Source organism: Chiloscyllium plagiosum, chromosome 15, assembly GCF_004010195.1.
Source record: "Chiloscyllium plagiosum isolate BGI_BamShark_2017 chromosome 15, ASM401019v2, whole genome shotgun sequence".
NCBI classification, from domain to species: Eukaryota; Metazoa; Chordata; class Chondrichthyes; order Orectolobiformes; family Hemiscylliidae; genus Chiloscyllium; species Chiloscyllium plagiosum.
The window spans coordinates 39,238,796-39,262,501 of record NC_057724.1 but is presented as its reverse complement, the minus strand read 5'-3'; the positions used below and the strand labels follow the sequence as shown (position 1 = coordinate 39,262,501).

Below are 23,706 nucleotides of genomic sequence, written 5' to 3'. Positions count from 1 at the left end.
GGCAACATCCTTGTAAATCTTTTCTGAACCCTTTCAAGTTTCACAACACTTTTCCGATAAGTAGACCAGAATTGCACGCAATATTCCAACAGTGGCCTAACCAATGTCCTGTACAGCCGCAACATGACCTCCCAACTCCTGTACTCAATACTCTGACCAATAAAAGAAAGCATACTAAAGACCTTCTTCACTATCCTACTCCACCTGCCACTTCTCAGCCCAGTGGACCATCTGGTCAAGATCCTGTTGTAATCTAAGGTAATGCTCTTCGCTGTCCACTATATCTCCAATTTTGGTGTCTGAACGTTGCTCTTGCAAACAGCTTATTTTAAATGATTGTTCTTGCAAAACACACTGTTTTACTTTGAAATGCTAGTTCAATAGCCATGGAAGAATTTGATAGTCAGTTCTTGCAATGCAGTAATGGGCTACCTGGAACTAAATAGGGTTGCACAAGTGAACTGATTTCAGGTAGTCATTCCAACAAGATATAAGACCATAAGACATAGGAGTGGAACTAAGGCCATTCAGCCCATCGAGTCCACTCCTCCCATTCAATCATGGCTGATGGGTGTTTAACGCCAATTACCCGCACTCTCTCCATATCCCTTAATTCCTTGCGAGTGTAAGAATTTATCAATCTCTGCCTTGAAGACATTTAACGTCCCAACCTCCAGTGCGCTCCATGTCAATGAATTCCACAGGCCCACCACTATCTGGCTGAGGAAATGTCTCTTCATATCTGTTCTAAATTGATCCCCTCTAATTGTAAGGCTGTGCCCACTGGTCCTGGTATCCCCGCCTAAAGGAAAGAAAATTCCCAGCATTCAACCTTTCTAAGAAACGTATTATCTAGCAAGTTTCTATTAGATCTCCTCTCAAACTTCTCAACTGTAATGAATACAATCCCAGGATCCTCAGCCCTTCATCAGACATTAGGCCTACCATTCCAGGAATCATCTGTGTGAATCTCCGCTGGACACGGTCCAGTGCCAGTATGTCCTTCCTGAGGTGTGTGGCCCAAAACTGGACACAGTATTCTAAATCAAGCCTAACCAGAGCTTTATAAAGTCTCAGTAGCACACCACTGCTTTTGCATTCCAACCCTCGAGGTAAATGATAACATTACATTTGCTTTCTTCATCACAGACTCAACCTGCAACTCAATCTTTAGAGAATCCTGGACTAGCCCTTTGTACTTTGGCTTTATGAATTTTCTCACCATTTAGAAAATAGTCCATGCCTGTATTCTTTTTTCAAGTGCAAGACCTCGCATTTGCTCACATTGAATTTCATCAACTATTTCTTAGACCACTCTCCTAAACTGTCTAAATCTTTCTGCAGCCTCCCCACCTCCTCAGAACTAACTGCCTGTCCACCTAATTTCATATCACCGGCAAACTTCGCCAGAATGCCCCCAATCCCTTCATCCAGATCATTAATATATAAAGTGAACATCTGTGGCCCCAACACTGAACCCTGCGGGACACCACGTGTCACTAGCTGCCATTCCGAAAAAGAACCTTTTACCCCAACTCTCTGCCTTCTGTCAGACAGTCAATCCTCAATCCATGCCAGTAGCTCATCTCAAACACCATGGGCCCTCAACTTACTCAGCAGCCTCCCGTGAGGCACCTTATCAAAGGCCTTTTGGAAGTCTTGGTAGATAACATCCACTGGGTTTCCTTAGTCTAACCTACTTGTTATCTCTTCAAAGAATTCTAAACAGGTTTGTCAGGCACGACTTCCTCTTACTAAATCCATGCTAACTTCTTCTAATCTGACCCTGCATTTCAAGAATTTAGCGATGGATTCTAGAAGTTTACCTATAACTGTGGTTAGGCTAATCGGCCTATAATTTTCCACCTTTTGTCTTGATCTTTTCTTGAACAAGGGGGTCACAGCAGCGATTTTCCAATCATCTGGGACTTTCCCTGACTCCAGTGATTTTTGAAAGATTACAACCAACACCTCCGCTATGTCTTCAGCCACCACCCTCAGAACTCAAGGATGTATCCCATCCAGGCCAGGAGATTTATCAATTTTTAGACCTTTTAGCTTTTCTAGCACGTTCTCTTTTGCAATCGCTACCATACTCAACTCTGCCCCTTGACTCTCTTTAATTATTGGGATAATACTCATGTCTTCCACCATGAAGACTGATTCTAAGTATATATTAAGCTCTTCAGCTATTTCTTTATCTCCCATCATTAGCCTTCCTGCATCAATTTGGAGTGGCCCAATTTCTACTTTTGCCTCTCGTTTGTTTCTTGTGTATTGAAAGAAACTTTTACTATCATTTCGAATATTACTGGTTAGTTTACCTTCATATTTTATCCACTCCTTCCTTATTTCTCTCTCTGTTATCCTCTGTTTGTTTTTGTAGTCTTCCCAATCTTCTGATTTCCCAGTGCTCTTGGCCACTTTATAGGCTCTCTCTTTTTCTAGCATACATTTCCTGACTTCTTTTGTCAGCCATGGCTGTCTAATTCTCCCCCCACCCCCCAGGTAACCTTTCTTTCCTTTGGGATGAACCTCTGGGAGCTAACTGTGTGTAATGGTAACTGTGTCCTCCATTACACCCAGAAGCTCCTGCCATTGTTGCTCTGTCTTCCCCACTAGGCTCTGCTTCCAGTCAATTTTCGTCAGTTCTTCTCTCATGCCCTTGTAATTACCTTTATTTAACTGTAACACCATTACATCCGATTTGCCTTCTCTCTTTCAAACTGCAGACTGAACTCTACCATATTATGATCGCAGCCTCCTAAGTGTTCCCTTACTTTAAGATCTTTTATAAAGTCTGGCACATTACATAGCGCTAAGTCCAGAATAGCCTTCTCCCTTGTGGACGCCATCACAAGCTGTTCCAAAATACCATCCTATAAGCATACCATGAATTCCCTTTCTTTGCATCCACCAACATTATTCACCCAGTCCATTTGCATATTGAAGTTCCCCCATGATCACCGTGACCTTGCCTTTCTGACATGGCCTATCTATTTCCTAGTACATCTTGTGCCCCTGGTCCTGACCACTGCTGGGGGGGGTCTGTACATAACTCCCATTATGGTTTTGTTTGCCTTTGTGGTTCGTCAACTCCATTCACACAGACTCCACATCATCCGATTCTATGTCATTCAGTGTCAGATTTAATTTCATTCTTAACTATCAAGGCAACCCCACCCCCTCTGCCCACCTCCCTATCTTTTCCTAAGCTATAAATCCTTGGATGTTTGACTCCCAGTCCTGAACCCCTTGCAACCACGTCTGTTAATTCATCTACTTTGTTACAAATACTATGAACATTCATGTAAAGCACCTTAATGCTAATTTTCTTATCCTCATGATTTCCATCACCTCTAGTAATATGTCCGAAGTTATCCTTCCTTTTTGCTTCATTCCTCTTCTGCCTCGAACTTAAACCCTGCACACATGCTAATCTGTTGGTTATCATTCGACTTGACTCCATACTCCTGTTGCTTTCCCTTTCCGTTCCCCCCAACTCACAAGTTTAAAGGCCTAGTGACCACATCAGAAGGGTCCTCTTCTGGTGTAGTACCTACCCCTGATCCAAGAAAGCCAGGTTCAAGTCCCACCTGCTGCAGAGTTGTGTAATAACATTTCTGCGCAGATTGATTCGAAAACACTAACAGACATCACAGTAAAATCCGTTTGAGCTCCAGAGCTGCATTTAATTTAAAATCTGTTTCACCTGAAATAATGGCACTACATTCCTGGACATCAGGAACACTGATTTATGATTAAATAAGCAATTGACCAAGCCTACTTTTGCATCATCCAGTCAATTTACACAAATATTCAAATTGAACAATTCAACTGGTTCTTTTGGTTTTTTAATTCAACTGGTTTGGTGCTTCAGCAAGATTTCAAAGAAAGAAATTAGAATTCCAGTTTGAGACTGAGAAACTACAAAGGATGGATACAAAATTACTTTTCTAATTAGTACAGATGATTGGATTGTCATTTGGAAGCCATTGCCCATTTTATTATCTCATGTTACTTATTTACATAACATCCCTATTTTTCATAGTAGCAATGGCATTTATAAGTGGACAAATAACTAAAAAAGTTTGAAATTAGTTGCTCACTTCCCACATCTTCAGTAAATAAATGCAATAATTCAGACTCCTGCAAAACGCATTAACAAAAACATTTGTTTTTAACAGGTGTACAAGATGAATTTGTGAAATCTGTGAAACCATAAAGATTCTGAATACAGTTAAATGCCAGTGATAGATCAATTCATTCTCCTCAAAATATTTGCCAAAGTTAACCAAATCTTTGCATAAATCATATAATATTTGGAAATAAACTCTTTTTAAAAAAGCTGTTCCTGGGAGGAGAACCTCAGAAGCAACAAGACCAACAATAAGATTTACAATAATAATATACACACTATGCATGACTAAAAGCGATCTTTACCTTGGCTTTTTTCTTGATATGTTTCAGTAGTGGGTACACAGAATGAGGTCCTGGCTGTGACAATGCACCAAAAGAATATTTCTTCAGTGTTGGTCGGTGGAATTGCCTGAGTTTCATTGGTCCCATATGAGTTGGAAAGAATGGCTGTCGAAGTTCCACAGCAGGAATGGAATGCTAGAACAGAAACAGTCAAAGTGACTAAAAATAAACACAATCCCAAATTACACTCCACACACACTACTCAGCGATAACAGATAGACTCAGAAATAAAATTAATCTGAAAAATACCTATCATCAATGTATATCTGTTCTTTCTAAAAGACTATCCGAAATAGGCAGATAATTAGGTACTTACCTCCCATTTCAAACATATGTTTCTCTCCAAGATCCTTGATTCATCTTTTATTTCCAATATCACAGGGATACTTATGAAAATAATGAAATGAGGACAGTGTCTCTCAATTTCTGCACTAAGCAACCTTTCAAATTCAGTATTTTAATCTTCACTTAGTACCCCTTGATCACTGCTCACCCATACTACACAAACCTCTCCCCCATTAGAACTCCCCCACCCATATTCACAGCCACCTCTCCAACCTCACCATTCTGCATGCTTGCACAGAGAAGGCTTGCTCTGACAATGTAAATTTATCTACTCATTTCCAACACAATCACCTGCTCGTTCTGAAGAAAACTGGACTTGAAACATTAACTCTATACCACTTTCCACCGATGCTGCCACACCCACTGAGTTTCTCAGCACTTGGTATATTTCACATTTCCAGAAATCACAGTATTTTGCTTTTATACCTCACATACCCTGGGAAGATTTCCCCTAATTTACTTAAAACTGGCCCTTTCAATATTTCAACTGCTCAGCCTTTGGCATACCATTGGCTGCAGAACCTGTGGAAGCACTGATCTGCAGTTCCCTTCTCTTATCTCCACCGAAATGAACTTATCCTAAGCAAACTTTTCTCACAGCATAGGTTCCCCATTTACTCCCTCAAGTCCAAGGAGATTAAATTTGGTGTATTTAGTGTAAAATTGGTTTGATCGTTCATCATTAGATCTAACTGGATTTCACTGAAATACTCCATTACTCCAGAGTTATCTGGAGTAAATATAACATTCAGCACTTCTTTCGACTTGAATAGCTCTCTCCTTCTCAGATTTTCTTTGTCTTCTTCATCCTAACCATTAACATGTGCAAAGTGTTCATGGATATCATCATCATCAGATTCAGAAAATTCATTTGGCTGTCTTTCCCATATTCTTATCTGATTCACTTTGTTCTTGCAAACTGACACCTCATCTCTAATGTCTTTCCTCCTCAAATAGCCTTCAGAAATGCCAAACTCCCACATCTGCAGACATCATTTCTATAACTTACTAGATGAATCTCTGCAATCAGATTTCCATCTATCACATCATTACTTCTAAAGAGTCTCCAAGGATCCAGCTTGACCACCACCTCTTTCTCATCTATATTTTTCATTTGGCACTCCTCAGATATAGGGGCAGCTTTCAACTCTATATACAAGATTCCCGCCTTAGTCATTTCTCTTAACTTTACGTTCAAATTCCTCCATAGTGCTGTAACTTTCTCAATCCCAAAAAACACCCAGTAACGAGCATCCTGTCTCCCACTATGGAACTCAAATAACACGTTCAGTGCATTACTACTGCTATTATTTGCCGAGGACCCCAGTTCTAGACATCCCTCCTAAAGCCCTCTGCACTCCCTTACAGTTCTTCTTAAACAAACCTATTTGTCAATACATTAGTCTCCTTTCATAGTCCCTTTTAACTCTCATTCAGCATTTATTTCTTTTTGATTGTGCATGTGAAACATCTTGGGACATCTTTCTATGTTAAACGTGCTTATAAAAATGCACATTCTTATTCTTGTTGGGTGTAAACTGACCTGTCCCAGTGCCTTATCAGCTTCCCTCTCTTCAAATGTTTTAGTTTTCCACATAGTCCCATACTATTACCCAGATATCTTGTTTGTTGGATAAACAATAATCCCAAATTCTTCTTTTGTGACGAGTGGTGAACTCATTTGAAGATTCTGCTTTAGCTGATCTTCTACAAACTCTTGGTCTTGAGAAAATAGAAATCATAGAAGTTACAGCACAAAAGGAGACCATTCAGTCCATCAACCCATGTCAATGCTAGTTCTTCAATGGAAACTACCTACTCTAATCTAATTTTCCTATTCTTATCCCAAAGCACATACTGTTCCTTTTTAAATACATAGAAAATTTGCTTAATAAAACTTCCAAGCATCACAAGTCCATTACTGATCGAAGTATGAAGAAGCACACACTGTTTTATATTTAGGGATCCTTTCCCCACAATAGTAAATATTCCTGCCTCCTCGCACACTGCCCCATGGTGAACTGCTCAAGCCATGTACAACAATGGCAAGTTCTACCTATGCTTAATCTTCTTCCTTCTGCTCCTCTCAAAACATCTCACATTCTGCAATTCATCCTTCTCCATACCCCACTTACAGTCCTCAGTATTTACCCATTGCTGAGATTTCTTCTCAACCCTCTTCCACGAGTCTCTGCTTTGTGACTCTTCATCCTTGTTGATTTCAACTTAGATCTAAACTGCCCTGCTCTCCTCAAATTTTCTTTCACTAAATGCTCTAAGTCACATCCGCTTCATTCATCTTACTACGTTACACAACCTCTATATCTCAGAGATCTTAATCATTAATGAAGTTCTCTCACCACCACTTCATCTCTTTTGCCACTTGCATTACCCTGCACTTCTCCACTCCCATTAGCATCATTTTCTATTCTTGGAAAAATCTCTCTTCTAGCTCACCCACACGTTTACTCTAAAACTCCCAATTTTCTCTTGTCTGAATTTAAATATATGAGACCATCTCTGCTCCTGCTCCTTCAGCTTTGTTTTCGATGTCTCTAACTTCAGCAAATCACTCACCATTTTCCACTCCTTCCACTTTCCCTAATATAGTACCTGGTTGGCTATTTTAGATCGAAAGGTGACAAATTCAGAGACATAAGGCACATGACTTATTTTTGATATTCATTACTCAAAGTAAACTTGAATAGTTCTTCTCAGTTAGGGTTAAGTGATGGCCTGGTGGTATTATTGCTGGACTAATAATCCAGAAATCCAAGTAATGCTCGAGAGTCTGATTCCCACCATGACAGATGATGGAATTTGATTTTTAATTCAACAGAATTTGGGAATTAAAATTAATGATAACTTTGAAACCATTATCAATTGTCATAAATACTGATCTGGTTTACAAATATTCTTTAGGAAAGCAAAGTGCCTTCCTTATGTGGTCTGTCCTACATGCAACTCCCAACACTCAGCAATGTGGGTAATTCTTAAATGGTTTAATTCTAAAATGGTTTAGAAAACCATTCACAGCTGTATCAACCACAAGAAAGGAAAAAAAAGAGAATGAAACTGTTTTGACCACTTGACACCAACTAAGGCACAGGAAATGACAATGATAACCATAAAGTCCTCCTTATGACCATCTGTGTGCTAGTGCCAAAATTTGGAGCGTTTTCTCACACAACAGGCAAATAATACTTGATATAGTCATACTTACTGAATCATACCATATTATACACAGTGTTCCAAATGTCAGTAATGAGGTGGCAGCACAATGTTATACAGTCAAGAGGGATCTGCCCTAAGAGTCCTCAACATTGACACCACCCTATAATAAGTCTCACAGCATCAAGCCAAACATGGACAAGAAAACCTCTCGCCGACTATCACATATTTCCCCACCGCAGCTTACTTCGTAATGTTGAATACCACTAAAAGGAAGCACTGAGGGTAGCAAGGCCACAAAATGCACTCTCGGTGGGGGACTTTAATGTCTGCCACAAACAGTGACTTGGCAACACGACTACTGACCAGTCTAGTCAAGTCTAAAAGGACATCATTGATAGGCTGGTTCTGAAGCAAGTGGGGAAAAACCAACAAGGAGGAAAAATATACTTGACCTCATCCTCACCAAGCTGCCTGCTGCAGGTGCAACTGTCCATGGCATTAATAGTAAGACTGACCATTTCTCAGTCCTTGTGGAGATGAAGTGTTGAGAATACTTGCTGAGAATGGTATTCTCAACTTGAGAATACAAGTTGAGGCACTACGAGGCTAAATGGGATCATTTTCAAACAGATTTAGCGACTCAAAAACTGGGCATCCATAGGATTGCTGAGGGTCATCAGTAGCAGGAGAATTGTACTCTAACACAACCTGCAACCTCCTGGCCCAGCATAGACCCCACTCAATCAGTACCATCAAGTCTAGTTCAACGGAGAGTGAAGGAGGCATGCCAGGAGCAGCACCAGGTTTACCTAAAAGCTAGCAGCAAATGATAGACGGAGCTAAGCAATCCCACAACCAACAGAGCAGATCTAAATAAAACAAAAACGTAAGAACTACATATGCTAGAGATCAGAAACCAAAACAGAATTTACTGGAAAAGTCAGCAAGTCTGGCAGCATCTATGGAGAGAAATCTGGAATTGGAAAAGTTCAATTTCACTTTTACATTCCCCCCTGCTCTCACCTTCACCTGGTCCATCTCTGACTTCTCCCTTCCCTCCCTCGACATCTGTTTCCATTTCCAGGGATAAGCTGGCCACCATATCCAATACAAACCCAAGACTCCCAAAGTTACTTTAACTATAGATCCTCAGACCCTGCTTCCTGAAAAGACTCCAATCCATTCTCCCAGGTACTCCATCACTGTCACATCCATTCTCATGATGCCAACTTTGACAAGGGGCCTTTGAAATGTCCACCTTCTCTCTCAATCAGTATTGTTGCCAGGGCCCTCAGCCAGGTCCAACCCACCTTTTGCACTTTGGCTCTCGCTCCCTCTCTTCCCTCCCTACAGCAGTGATCGGGTTCCCCTTGTCCTCACCTATCATTCCATCAGTATCCATATCTATATGATCATTAGCTGCTATTTCCACCATGTCCAGGGGGTTGCCACCACCAGACACATTCCCCTCCCCTGCAATGTTGGCCTTCCACAGAGACCATTTCTTCCAGGACACCCTGGCCCACTCTACCTTCGCTCCCAACAGTCCTAACAGCCCTACGGCACAAACCCCACCACCGCACAAGATGTAATATCTGCTCATTCACTTCCTCCCTCATTATTTAAGGCCCATTACAACCTCCAGGTGAAGCAGTGCTGTATTCACTGCTCACAATGTGGTCTGCTCTATAAGTAAAATGAAACACTTTGCAGAACACTTAGGTTCTGTCCACAAAAAGTACCCTGAGTCTTCAGTGTCTGGAATTTCAGTACACCACCTTGTTCTCAGGCTTGCTGCAGTGCAACAGCAAAGCGCAGAGCAAGTGGAAGAACAGCATGTCATTTTCCACTTGGGAACTCTGTAGCTTTCTGGACTTCATATTGAGTTCATTGATATTGAATTTTCAGGCTTGAGCACCTCGCCTCTACTCTTTCCCCCCCCCAACTCGGCCTTCTCATCACATGGGCACGACTGCACACAACTCATTGTCAGCTACTAATAGTCCCCGTTAGCAGCTATTCAATCCCCAGGCTGACCTTATCCAAGCTCTTTATCTGTTCAACGGCTTTTCTTTCTGATTGGGCTCTATGTCCACCTATCACTTACTCCTTCCCTTTCCTTGGCATAGTTACTAACTTTTTCCTCACTAGCATCAGTTCTGGACCCAAATGTTAACTCTGCTTTCTCTCCACAGATGCTGCCAGACCTGCTGAATTTTTCCAGCAATTTATGTTTTTAGATCAGGCGTAAGCTCTGCAGTCCTGCTACATCTGGTAGAGAATGGTGGTGGGCAATTAAACAACTCACTGAAGGAGATAGCTCCATAAATATCCCCAACCTCAATGAGGGAAGAGCCTAGCAGTGCTATTACAAAGCTGAAACATTCACAGTAACCTTCAGCCAGACGGGTGGCACGGTGGCACAGTGGTTAGCACTGCTGCCTCACAGCACCAGAGACCCGGGTTCAATTCCCGCCTCAGGCGACTGACTGTGTGGAGTTTGCACATTCTCCCCGTGTCTGCGTGGGTTTCCTCCGGGTGCTCCGGTTTCATCCCACAGTCCAAAGATGTGCAGGTCAGGTGAATTGGCCATGCTAAATTGCCCGTAGTGTTAGGTGAAGAGGTAAATGTAGGGGAATGGGTCTGGGTGGGTTGCGCTTCGGCGGGTCGGTGTGGACTTGTTGGGCCGAAGGGCCTGTTTCCACACTGTAATCTAATCTAATCTAATCAGACATGCCTAGTGAAATGTCCATCTTGGCTTCGTCTAGTGGTCACCGGACACCAATCTTCAAAGAATTTATTGACTCCATATATCAAAAAATGGCTGAAGGCAAGGGATACTGCAAAGGCTTTGGATTCTGATGACATTCCAGCTATCATACTGGTACCCCAGAACCTGTCGCACCCCTAGCCAAGCTCTTCCAGTTGAGTTACTATACTGGCATTTATCCGACAAAATGGAAAATTGCCCAGGTACGTCACGCATACAAACAGCAGAACACATGCAATCCAGCCAATAACAGTCTTCAGTCTACTGTTGACCATCAGTAAACTGATGGAAGCTGTCATTAAAAACTAGTGCTATCAGCATATACACTGCAGTAACCTGCTCAGTGACACCTAGTTTGAATTCTACGAGGGCACTCAATTTACAGCCTTGGTTCAAATGTGGACAATTTATCTGAATTTCAGACATGAGGTGTGAGTGCAAGCTGTTAACATCAAGGAATCAGTGGGAATCGGGGCAAACATTTTGTTGATTGGTGTCATACCTGGCATATAGGAAGATGGTTGTATTTGTTGCCAGGCAGTCATCTCAGCTGCAGGAGTTCCTCAGGGTAGTGGTCTAGTCCAACTGTCTTCAGATGCTTCATCACTGACATTGCCTCCATCATAAATCAGAAGTGGGGATTTTTGCCGATGATTGCATAATGTTTAGCACCATTCATGACTTCTCAGAAATGAACAAGTTCAAATGCAAGAAGACCTGGATCAGATCCAGGCTTCGACTATCAAGTGGCAGCCAGGCAATGACCATCTCCAATAAATGACAATCTAACATTTAGATTAGATTACTTACAATGTGGAAACAGGCCCTTCAGCCCAACAAGTCCACACCGACCCTCCAAAGTGCAACCAACCCAGACCCATTACCCTAAATTTACCACTTCACCTAACATGGCCAATTCACCTGACCTGCACATCTTTGGACTGTGGGAGGAAACCGGAGCACCCGGAGGAAACCCACGCAGACACGGGGAGAATGTGCAAACTCCACACAGAGTTGCCTGAGGCGGGAATTAAACCCGGGTCTCTGGCGATGTGAGGCAGCAGTGCTAACCACTGTGCCACCGTGCTGCCTGTAAGGCACAGGACCAAGTTGTACTCAATAAGAATCTCAATCTCGAGAAGCTTGCTCAGAAAGCAAGGCATACACTTCACAAACTCCAACTTGGCAACTTGCTTTGCATGATTAATGTCAAATTTTCTTTTGATTCTCTCATCTCCTTTGCTATCTTTCCAAAAGAACTGAAAAATTCCTCAGCATCACTTTCATCTAAATTTTGGAGGACTTACACAGATTTAAAAACTTCTGACCATGTCTGGATTGGACTCCAATCTTTCCTTGTCAGAATGTTTGCTAAATTCAGAGGACTTTTGTTTAGTACCCTAACATTCAATGCCATGACTGTAACTGAATCCCCCACTAGCAATATCCTTGGGGTCACCATTGACCAGAAACTCAACTGGACTCACCACATAAACACAGCAGCTACAAGAGCAGGCCAGAGGCTAGGAATACTGCAAGTAACTCACCTTGTGACTCCACAAAGCCTGTTTCCAGGAATATATGGAATACTACCCACTTGTCTGGATGGGTGCAGCTCCAACAACACTCCAGAAGCTTGACACCATCCAGAACAAAGTACCCTCTTTGACTGGCTCTCCCTTGATCACCAATGCTCAATAGCAGCAGTGTGCATTAATCGACAAGATGTCCTGCAGAAATTCACCAAAGATTTTTAGACAGCATCTTCCAAACCGACAACAATGTCTTCCAGAAGTACAAGGATAACATATGACAAGGGACTCACAGTAATACCGTTACCTGCAACTTCCTTTCCAAGGCAGTCATCATCCTGACTTGGAAGTATATCACCATTCCTTCACTGTCACTGGTCAAAATCCAGGAATTCCCTCCCCAAAGACATGTGGACTGCATGGTTCAAGAAGGCAGCTCACCACCACCACTGCTTTAAGGGCAATTAGGGACGGACAATAAATGCAGACCAGCTACCAATGTCCACATCCCACGAGTAAATAACAAACAATATCTAGGTCACTCGAATTAGACGGGGAGAGACAAAAATCTACACAAAAGGGAGATTGGACTGGAAGTCAATTATCTGACACCATTTTTGATAAATGAGCTCATCTGTTCTAAGGATCTTGAGTTTAAATTTTAAATTGTGAAGGCATGAAGAAAAAAGAATTTATTTCATGTTTTGCAGACATACCTAGTGTGAATTCTTTAAGAGGTAACTGGAAGGTAATTCTGCATATTAACGACTTTTTAAACAAGGTTTCTTATAAATCACATAAATGGTATAACTGCTTGCTTTGTTGTAAACCTCTGCTGGGGCTAGCTTGGAGAGTTTTGTGTTTTCATCTAGTTATGCTGGAGGAAACCTTCCTAAGAACAACGAGTTGGACAGAAGACTGGCTGATCTTATCTATTTATGAAAAGAACACCTTCTACAACAGTTCCAGATAAAATCTATTTACTCTTTTGAAAAAATCTCTCAAGATTGTGCTTCCTGAGCCAGTTACGTTTGGAAGCCTTTGCTACAATTAAACGTGGCAGCATGGTGGATCAGCGGTTACTACTGCTGCCTCATAGTGCTAGGGTCCTGGGCTCCACTCCACCCTTGGGCAACTGTCTGTGTGGAATTTGCGCATTCTCCCCATGCCTGTGTGGGTTTCTATTGGGTGCTCCCGTTTCTTCCCACAATCTAAAGATGTGCAGGTTAAGTGGATTGGCCATGTTAAATTGTCCATAGTATCCAGAGATGCGCAAGCTAGGTGGATTAGTCATGGGAAATACAGGATTACAGGGATAGAGTGGGGGTGTGAGTCTGGATGGGATGCTCTTCAGAGGGTCAATTTGGATTCAGTGGGCCTAAAGGCCTGCTTCCACGCTGTAGGGATTCTATGATGCCTTGACCACACTCAACACTCTGGGCGGCATGGTGGCACAGTGGTTAACACTGCAGCCTCACAGCACCAGAGACCTGGGTTCAATTCCCACCTCAGGTGACTGACTGTGTGGAGTTTGCACATTCTCCCCGTGTCTGCATGGGTTGCCTCCGGGTGCTCCGGTTTCCTCCCACAGTCCAAAGATGTGCAGGTTAGGTGAACTGGCCATGCTAAATTGCCCGTAGTGTTAGGTAAGGGGGTAGATGCAGGGGTATGGGTGGGTTGCGCTTCAGCGGGGCGGTGTGGACTTGTTGGGCCGAAGGGCCTGTTTCCACACTGTAAGTAATCTAATCTAATCTAATCTAATCTAATCATAACATTAGGGAAACAGGCACTGTAACATTGAACTCTTTATTCTTTTGCCTTCTAGAATAATCCAATGGCCAAAATGATTATTTTTTGGAAAGCCAATCATGCAGATGTCCTCACTTTTCTTGAAGAATGTCAGTGTCTGTTTGTGATGAGAATTTATCTATAGTAGTAACTGTACGTTTTCTACTTTGATAACAAAAGTGGCTTTGATAACAAACTTGGTTGATGGATGCTTTATGTTTAAACCCATAACAGATTTGTATTTAACTGGTCATAGAGATATACAGCAAGGAAATAGATCCTTCGGTCCAACTCGTCCATGCCTACCAGAATCTTAATTAATCTAGTCCCATTTGCCAGCATCTGACCTATATCCCTCTAAAACCTTCCTATTCATATATCCATCCAGATGCCTTTTAAATGTTGTAATTATAGTAGCCTCCACCACTTCCTCTGACAGCTCATTTCAGCTTGCTAAGTGAAAGAACTATTGTCATTTTCTAATGACCCTTGGAATAACAGAAGTGGAATGGCAGAATATGCCTCTCGTCAGAACAAAAAAGTTGCTCACAGCAGGATAGTTACAAGTAGGGTGCGAATAATCGGAAAAATAAAAGGAAATAACATTAGGTTATTGCGTATTACTGTATCAAAATAGCTCTGGCAATTGCTAAAACCTTTCAGGGGGTGGGGAATTTATCCCTGAATGATTTGCAAAGAAGCTGAGAAGTTAGAGTTAGAGTTAAATATATGGGTTGAGGGTACAAGCACAATAAGTGAAATTCGAAGAACAAATGGGTGAATCCATTTAGATGTTAATAAAGTGTGGCGCTGGCAAAGGCATAGCAGGTTAGGCAGCATTTGAGGAGCAAAAGAATCGATGTTTGTCAAGCCAATCCATTTAGATAATGAGAATTCAATTACTGTTGAGCATGAAATAGAACAGAAAATGGAAGTTTTAAAAATCTGAACAGAGAGGCAGAAAAGAGAAAGACCACCTTAAAGGGAGGAAGAAGAAAGGGAAAGATCATTTCAGGCAAGAGAAAAGGTTGAGCAAAAGGAAATGCCAATTTAAAACCTGGTACTAAACAAAAGGACCCTGAATTTGGCAAACATTCTGACAAGGGAAGCATGGAGTCCAATCAAAGGCATGGTCCTAAGTTTATAAGTCTGTGCAAATCCTCCAAAATTTAGATGAAATTTCAGTTCTTTTGGAAAGATAGCCAAGCATTAGAGAGAACCAAAAGAAAACTTGACGTTAATCATGCAAAGCAAGTTTATAATTCGGAGCTTCGGAAATGTATGTTTTGCTTTCTGAGCAAGCGTCTCGAAATTATAAGATTTCGAGTGAGTACAACTTGGTCCCTAAGGCTTACAGGCAGAAATTTTAGAATATTCAGGAACAGCCTGAGTGGAAATCTAGAATTTAAGTGGATAAAGCAAATAAATTTTTAAGGGGATAAGTTGACTGCAGTTAACCAAGGATATTATCAAACTGAAAGAAGAACACATACAATGTGGCAAAGATTAGTAAGTCAGAGCCAGATTTCCAAATGATATTCCTAAGGTACCATATACAAGGCTACTTAAAACATGAGCTTTATGAGCTAGTATATCAGAATGGATAGAGGAATGGCTAATATACAAGACAGAGTTGGGGTAAAGGAGGCATTTTCAGGATGACAATTTGTGCGGTTTTCCCGAGATATCCTATATAAGACTACTTAATAAGATATAAGCTTTTGAGGCTGGTATATTAGAAAGAATAAAGGATTGGCTAGCTAATATAAGACAGAGTGAGTGTGACTAATATAAGACCTAGAGTTGGGATACAGGGGGCATTTTCAGGATGACAACTGTGGAGTGCTGCAGGTACACAATTATTTTAATATATTTTAAGAACTTGGAATAAGGCAAGTGAACGTACAATTGCTAAGTTTGTGGATGACAGGGCAAATGGTGAGGAATACACAACAAGTCTACACATGGACATAGGCAAACAAAAATTGACAGATGGAATATCATGTGAGAAAAAGTGAGGTTTTGTGAGAGGAGGAAGAGTTGAATATACTTAAATGAAACAAGAGTGCAGAAAGCTGCAGTACAGAAGGATTTGGGGCTCTTTGCATATCAATTACAAAAAGCTAGCATTCTGTTTCAGCAAGATATTGGGATGTTAACCTGTATTTCAAAAGGAATGGAGAATCAAAAATGAAAATATTGCTAAAACCACATAAAACACTAGATAAACCACATCTAGAACACTGAACAGTCTTGTTCCCATTATCTAAAGAAAAATTGACATTAATCATGCAAAGCAAGTTGACAATTCGGAGCTTCTGAAATTTATGTCTTGCTTTCCGAGTTGGCTTCTCGAGATCATGAGATTCTCTGGCATTCAAAGCAGTCCAGAGGAAACTTGCTAGATTGATCCCAGGTATAGAGTGATTTTGTCATGAGGAGAGGTTAAGTAGGTTGGACATGCATTCACTGGAGTTGAGAAGAATGACAGGCAACTTCAGTAAAACAAGTAAGATTCTTAGGGGGTTTGGCAGAGTACATGCTAAGAGGCTATTTCCTGCTTTGGAAGCTTAGAACCAAAACACACAAACTGATTAAGGGCTTGCACATTTAACATTGATTTAAGGTGGAATTTCTTCTCTCAGAGGGTTGTGAATCTGTGAAAAACTGTACCACAAAGGACTGTTGACTAAGAATATTCAAGGTTGAGATAGACAGATTTTTAAGAGTACAAGAATCAACAGTTATGGGTAAAGAGCAAGAAAATAGATTCGAGGATTATTGGATCAGCTATGACTTAATTAAATGGCAAACCAGGCATGATGAGCTGAATGGCTTGCTTTTGCTCTGAAGTGGTTTAAGAATGCGAAACGTCACTCTCTCCATTCATAAGAACTTATATTAAAAACTAGAAAGTTGTTACACCAAGACTGGCAGTGGAAATAGCTGACAATTACAAGCTTATCATAAATCTCAACCAGCTTTCCATTAGTCTCACAAACCTGACAAGGATAGAGCGTGGGTCAACAAAAGGAAGGCAAATACCAGAGAAGGGACAGCTGGGAAAGTTGGAGTATCGCCCCCTCAGGCCAAAAATGAAAGTGCTGAGGGTGGAAATGATATCCATAGGCCTAAGTGTTTTTGTTGCTACAAGGTGGGAGACCTTCATCAAATTGCTGAAAGTTGCAGATGCTGGATTTATTCGAATACAATATCTGTTCAGAGAATGGAGCTCTGATTGAGAATATAACATACTGAGTTGTGGCACAGACTCTACTGCCTTGAACGTAATTAAAATATGTTAAGAGTTACAGAAAAAGCTTGTCAAAAAGGAAATGTAACACTTTATTCCTTGAATGAAGCAGATAAATTTAGTCATCCTCAAAGATCCAGAAGCCTCTCAAACTTACTTGCTTGCAAAAGGCACAACTTTTTCAATGGAGAGTGACATGAATGTCAAAGTTTGAGTAAATACTATTAGCAGGGAATAAATACACAAATGTTTATGTTGGCTGCACCTGTAATATGATCTAAAGTCGGTACAGTAAATGTGGGTTGTCTACTGTTTATGATGCATTTCTAGGGAATGATTCAGCAGCAGTAAAGGGTGTAGCTACTCCAGCAGGTCTTCATAAGGCTATGGTACAATTCTGTAAAACATGACAAATATGCTAGTCCATGGGAAAGCTGCAACATTCTATAGAACCAGCACCTTTAGTTCCTATATAAATTTTGAGGAACCCTCTTGTAAACTGCTGGTGGATTAAGGGAGGCCTTTATTGTAAAGGAAAGTGTGGCACCAGTATATCTTCACTATCATAGCTGTGGCTACTTGTTTCCTAGAAGAATCCTTATCCTTAAGAATAAACACTGCTAAAAGTAATGATAGAAGAACCCAGTTCTTCACTCAATATGCACTGGAAGCAGTTTAGAGAAAGTTTACCAGACAATGGGTGAGTTGTTTTAAGGGGTTTGCCTGGGTTTACATTCTTAAAGGTTTTAACAGAGTAAGAAAAGACTTGATTGGAACATACAAGATCCTCGAAGTCTTCACAGGGTAGGTATGGAGGGATGTTTGCTCGAATGGGAGAACATAGAATGAGGGATGACTCTTTAAAGGGAGCATTCATTCTGTATAGAAATAAGGAAATTTTATTTCACAGAGTCGCGAGTCTTTGGAACTCTCTTCCTTAAAAGATAATAGAAGCAAAGTCTTTCAATACATTTAGGGATATAAAACACGGAAACAGACCCTTTGGTCTAACTCGTCCATGCTGACCAGATATTCTAAATTAATCTAGACCCATTTGCCAGATTTTGGCTCATATGCCTCTAAACCCTTTCTACCCATATACCCATCCAGATGACTTTTAAATGCTGCAATTACATCAGTTTCCACCATTTCGCTTGGAAGCTCATTCCGCGCACACACCATCCTCTTGCTTGAAAACGTTGCCCTTTAGATCCCTTTTAAATCTTTCCCCTCTCATCCTAAAATTGTGCCTTTTATTTTTGATTTCTCCCACCCCAGGGAAAAGACCTTATCTATTTACCCCATCCATGCCTCTCATGATTTTATAAAGCTCTATAAGATCACCCCTCAGCCTGCAGCACTCCAGGGAAAACAGCCGAAATCATTCAGCCTCTCCCTATATCTCAAACTCTCCAACTCTGGCAACATTCTCATAAATCTTTTCTGAACCCTTCCAAGTTTAACAACATCCTTCCTATAGCAAGGAGACCAGAACTGCACATAATATTCCAAAAGTGGCCGAACCAACGTCCTGTACAGCCGGCAATATGACCTCCCGACTCTCACAGGAGAAACTGAGGACTACAGGTGCTGGAGATCAGTCGAAAAGTGTGGTGCAGCAGATCAGACAGAATCCAAGGAGCAGGAGGAATCTATGTTTCAGGCACATGTGTGTGTGTACGCACACGTATGCATGTGTGTGGGTATATGCACGCATGTGTATGTGTGTGATTGCGTGTGTGTAAGAAAGCTGAGAGATAATTTGGGGGTGGGGTAGCTGGAAATGCAATAGGTGGTTACAGGTGGGGGATGATGGTGGTGGAGTAGATAGGTGGGAAGGAAGATGGATAAGTAGGACAGTTCAAGTCGGTGGTGCCGGGGTGGAGGGTTGGATTTGTAATGAGGTGGATGAAGGGGAGATGAGGAAACTGGTGAAGTCGACGTTGATGCTATGTGGTTGGAGGGTCCCAAGACGGAAGAGGAGGCATTCTTCCTCCTGGCATCAAGTGGCTTTGATTTAGCAGGGCAGGCAGCCAAGGGCTTGCATGTTCTTGGCGGAGTGGGAGGGGGAGTTGAAGTGGTTGTTTACAGAGCAGTGGGGTTGTTTTGTGTGTGTGTTCCAGAGATGTTCCATGAGTTGGCATCCTGTCTCCTCAACGTAGAGGAGACCACATCAAGAGCAATGGACACAGTAGATGAGGTGTCTTGATGTGCAGGAATATCTCTGCTAGGTGTGGAAAGATCCTTTGGGGCCTTGGACAGAGGATAAGGGGGAGGTGTGCGCTCAGGATTTGCAAGTCTTGCAGAAGCAAGGGAAGGTGCCAGGAGCGGAGGTTAGGTTGGTGAAGGGGCCGGGGCAGGCGTGGACCTAACGAGGGAGTCGCGGAGGGAATAGTCTCTGTAGAGTGGGAGACAAAGATATCTCTGGTGGTGGTGTCTGATTGTAGGTGGCGGAAATGGCAGAGGATGATGCGCTGTACCCGGAGATTGGTGGGTCAGAAGATGAGGACCGGGAAGTTCGATCCTTGTTGCATTTGGAGGGGTGGAATTTAAGGGCAGAGCTGCAGGAAGTGGAGATGATGTACTGGAGGGCACTGTTGATCATGTGAGAAGGTAAATTGAGATCTCTTGCTTCTTGGGTGTGCCTGACCTGCTGTGCTTTTCCAGCACCACACTAATCTTGACATTGAGAATAAGAGTTGGGAGTCAAAAAGTGTGGCACTAGAAAAGCACAGCAGGTCATGCAGCAGCTGAGAAGCAAGAGATCACAATTTACCCTCTCATGCAAAAGTCCTTCATCATGTCGATTTTCCTGCTCCTCAGATGCTGCCTGACCTGCTGTGCTTTTCCAGCACTACACTAATCTTGACTCTGACCTCCAGCATCTGCTGTACTCACTTTCACCCTTTCTTATACTCAATGCACTGACCAATAAAGGAAAGTATACCAAACACCTTCTTCACTATTCTATCTACCTGGAACTCCATTTCAAGGAACTATGAACCTGCACTCTAAGGTCTCTTTGTTCAGCAACACTCCCCAAGACCCTACCATCCATTGTACCATTCCTGCCCTGATTTGCCTTTCCAAAATGCAGCACCTCACATTTATCTAAATTAAACTCCAACTGCCACTCCTTGGCCCAGTGGCCCATCTGATCAAGAACCGTTGTACTCAGAGATATCCTTCTTCGCTATCCATTACACCTCCAATCTTGGTGTCATCTGCAAGCTTACTAACCATACCTCCTATATTCACATCCAAATCGTTTATATAAATGACAAAAAGCAGTGGACCCAGCAACAATTTTGTGGCGCACCACTAGTCAAAGGTCTCCAGTCTGAAAGGTAACCCTCCACCAACAGCCTCGGTCTTCTACCTTCAAGCCAGTTCTGTTTTCTACTTAATCTAACCTTGCTATCCACCCTACCATGAGGAACCTTGTCGAACACATTACTGAAATCCATACAGATCACGTCCACCACCTCCCCATATCAAACCTCTTCATTACTTCTTCAAAAAACTCAATCAAGTTAGTGAGATACAATTTGCCATGTACAAAACCATGTTGACTATCCTGAATCAGTCCTTGCCTTTCCAAATACATGTAAATCCTGTCCTTCAGGATTTCCTCCAACAAATTGCAAAGATAATAAGCAAAGGGATGAAAGGCTATAGGGATAGGTGGAATGTGCATTTGTGTTTACAATCTGATCAATTGTGATCTTATACAAAGACAAAACAAAGCTTGAGGAACTGAAGGCCTGCAGTAGCTCGTTATTCATATCTGTTTTCAATATCTCATTCTACATCAGATTTTATACAAATATATCAAGGGTGAGTTGGCTAAGATATGATTTGGAGATGCCGGTGTTGGACTGGGGTGTACAAAGTTAAAAATCACACAACATTACAACCACCTGATGAAGGAGCGGCGCTCCGAAAGCTAGTGCTTCCAATTAAACTTGTTGGGACTATAACCTGGTGTTGTGTGATTTGTAACTTCGGTAAGATAGATTGAGAAGTTGGATCAAAAGACATAAAGCATGCGCAATAGCAAACATATAAACAAATACTTCAAAATGCTTAAAGTGTACATTCCGCTGACAAATTAAAAACTCCAACAGAAAAATATGTGTGCAACTCAAAAGGTTAAGAATAGTGTATTAAAAATTTATATTGTTGCCAAAAGTATTAACTTGACAACCTGGAGGATTTTAGATAACAAAAGGCAACTTAAAAACTGGTCAGGACAGGTAAAACTGACGTGACTGAGGCTGGAGAAGTGCACCACTGCTCCAATGCCACAATTCCATGGTTTTCAAGTTTATTTTTTCCAGTTATGAAAGTAACCAAATGAATATCTGACCACATAATGACGAAAGTTCAACAGATCCATGTAGAATTGTCTGCACTAAAGTTACCATTTTATCCAAGGATATCAAAACCAGGAAACAGAATAAGCATGGAGAAATTCACATATCCTGTTTCAATTTACATTTCTATGACCATTTTCATATTGGACACGAAAGGCCAATATCCAGCTTGTACAGAAAATGGGGCAAGACTCAGAAAACCACAAATGAATGCTATTTCAACAGCTGCTTTTGATAATCAGGATTAAAAAAATGTAAGGAAGAAGTAGCAGACTTTCTCGGTCTCTCCCTCCATGATTCTTTGATCGACTGAAAAAACAGCATCCGGTGAAAAACAAATTGGGAAAACAACGGTTGACCAGGAACTCAGAAACACACCACCATTTCTAAGGCTATGGATCATCTCAGATAAGAACTCTTAGGCCTCTTAAATGCATCACCAATTTGGCTTTTTATCTGCACCAGACACACTCCCTTTTTTCTCTTTATTCATTCATGGAACGAACGTGCTGTTGTCTAGCAATTATTGAATATCTCTGATTGCCCAGAGGGCAGTTAAGAGTCACCCACATTGCTATGGATCTGGAGTCACATGTGGGCCAGCAGTTTCACATGGATAGCAGTTTCTTTCCCTCAAGGACATTAATGAACTACATGGGTTTTTCCAACAATCAGCAATGGATTAATAGTCATTAGGCTCTTAATTCCAAAGTTTTTTTTAACGAAAGCAAATTCCACCATTTACTGTGGTGAGACTCAAACCTGGGTCCCCAGAACATGACCAGGATCTCTGGATCCAGCAATAATACCACATGGTCATCATCTCCCTTACACTTATTACCTGCAATGACATTGCACTTTATTATGTTTTTCTCACAGCTAATACGTAGTAAAATTATTTTTTCCATTTAAGACGCTTAAGTAATTGGCTCCTTTATTTTGCTCGCGTATCTTTAATTGATGTGTGAATCAGCTGCATGCAGAAGATAAGAAAGCTATTTGCTGAGAACCCATTTGGCCTTAAGAGTTCACAGCAGTTTACCAAATCCTTCTTGCAAATTGTCAACCCTCTACCATTTTAATTCAGTGTAACTACCTTTCTATGATTGGTCATATGTTTGCCACAGTGGCTTCAAAGACAATATCTAGCACCATAACCATCTGTCTGTCCCAAACCTATCTCTATACCATCAGACTGCTTATCTCGAAATTTATAACAGATTTGTAAAATAGATAAGGTTAATGGTAAGTGTCTTTTCCCTAGGACAGGGGATTTCAAGACAAGGCATATAAGGTGAAGGGGGAAATTTATAAAAGGCGTAAGGGGCAAGTATTTAAACAGAGGGTGGTTTGCAAGTCGAATGAAATTCCTGAGGAAGTGACAGATGCAAATACAGTTATAACATTTAAAAGACATTTAGGTAAGTACATAAATAGGAAAGGTTTGGAGGGATATAAAGCCAGGAACAGGCAGGCAGGATTAGTTTAGTTTGGAATGATGTTCTGCATGGACTAGTTGGACTGAAGGGTCTGTTTCTATATTGTAGATTCTATGACTGGGGGCAGATGTTTGCAGGTAAAGGGACGGCTGAAAAATGGGAAGCCTTCAGAAATTAGAAAACGAGAATCCAGAGAAAGTATATTTCTGTTAGGGTTAAAGGAAAGGCTGGTAGGCATAGGAAATGCTGGATGACTAAAGAAACTGAGGAGAAAGTGAGGTCTGCAGATGCTGGAGATCAGAGCTGAAAATGTGTTGCTGGAAAAGCGCAGCAGGTCAGGCAGCATCCAGAGAACAGGAGAATCGACGTTTCAGGCATAAGCCCTTCTTCAGGAATTTTAAAGAAACTGAGGGTTTGATTAAGAAAAAGAAAGAAGCATATGTAAGGTATAGACAGGATAGATCGAGTGAATCCTTAGAAGAGTATAAAGGAAGTAGGAGTATACTTAAGAGGGAAATCAGGAGGGCAAAAAGGGGACATGAGATAG

The 23,706-nt window shown here is 41.5% G+C and overlaps 1 protein-coding gene across 4 annotated transcripts in view; it reads right to left on the bottom strand.

Moving 5' to 3' along the window:
• taf1 (TAF1 RNA polymerase II, TATA box binding protein (TBP)-associated factor) overlaps window positions 1-23,706 on the bottom strand; it is a 176,950-nt gene that overhangs the window by 82,953 nt on the left and 70,291 nt on the right. For all 4 annotated transcript variants that reach the window (XM_043704745.1, XM_043704744.1, XM_043704746.1 and 1 more), the window contains exon 14: window positions 4,444-4,617. In XM_043704745.1, the coding sequence (XP_043560680.1) occupies window positions 4,444-4,617 (174 nt within the window). The remainder of the gene's footprint in view (window positions 1-4,443; window positions 4,618-23,706) is intronic.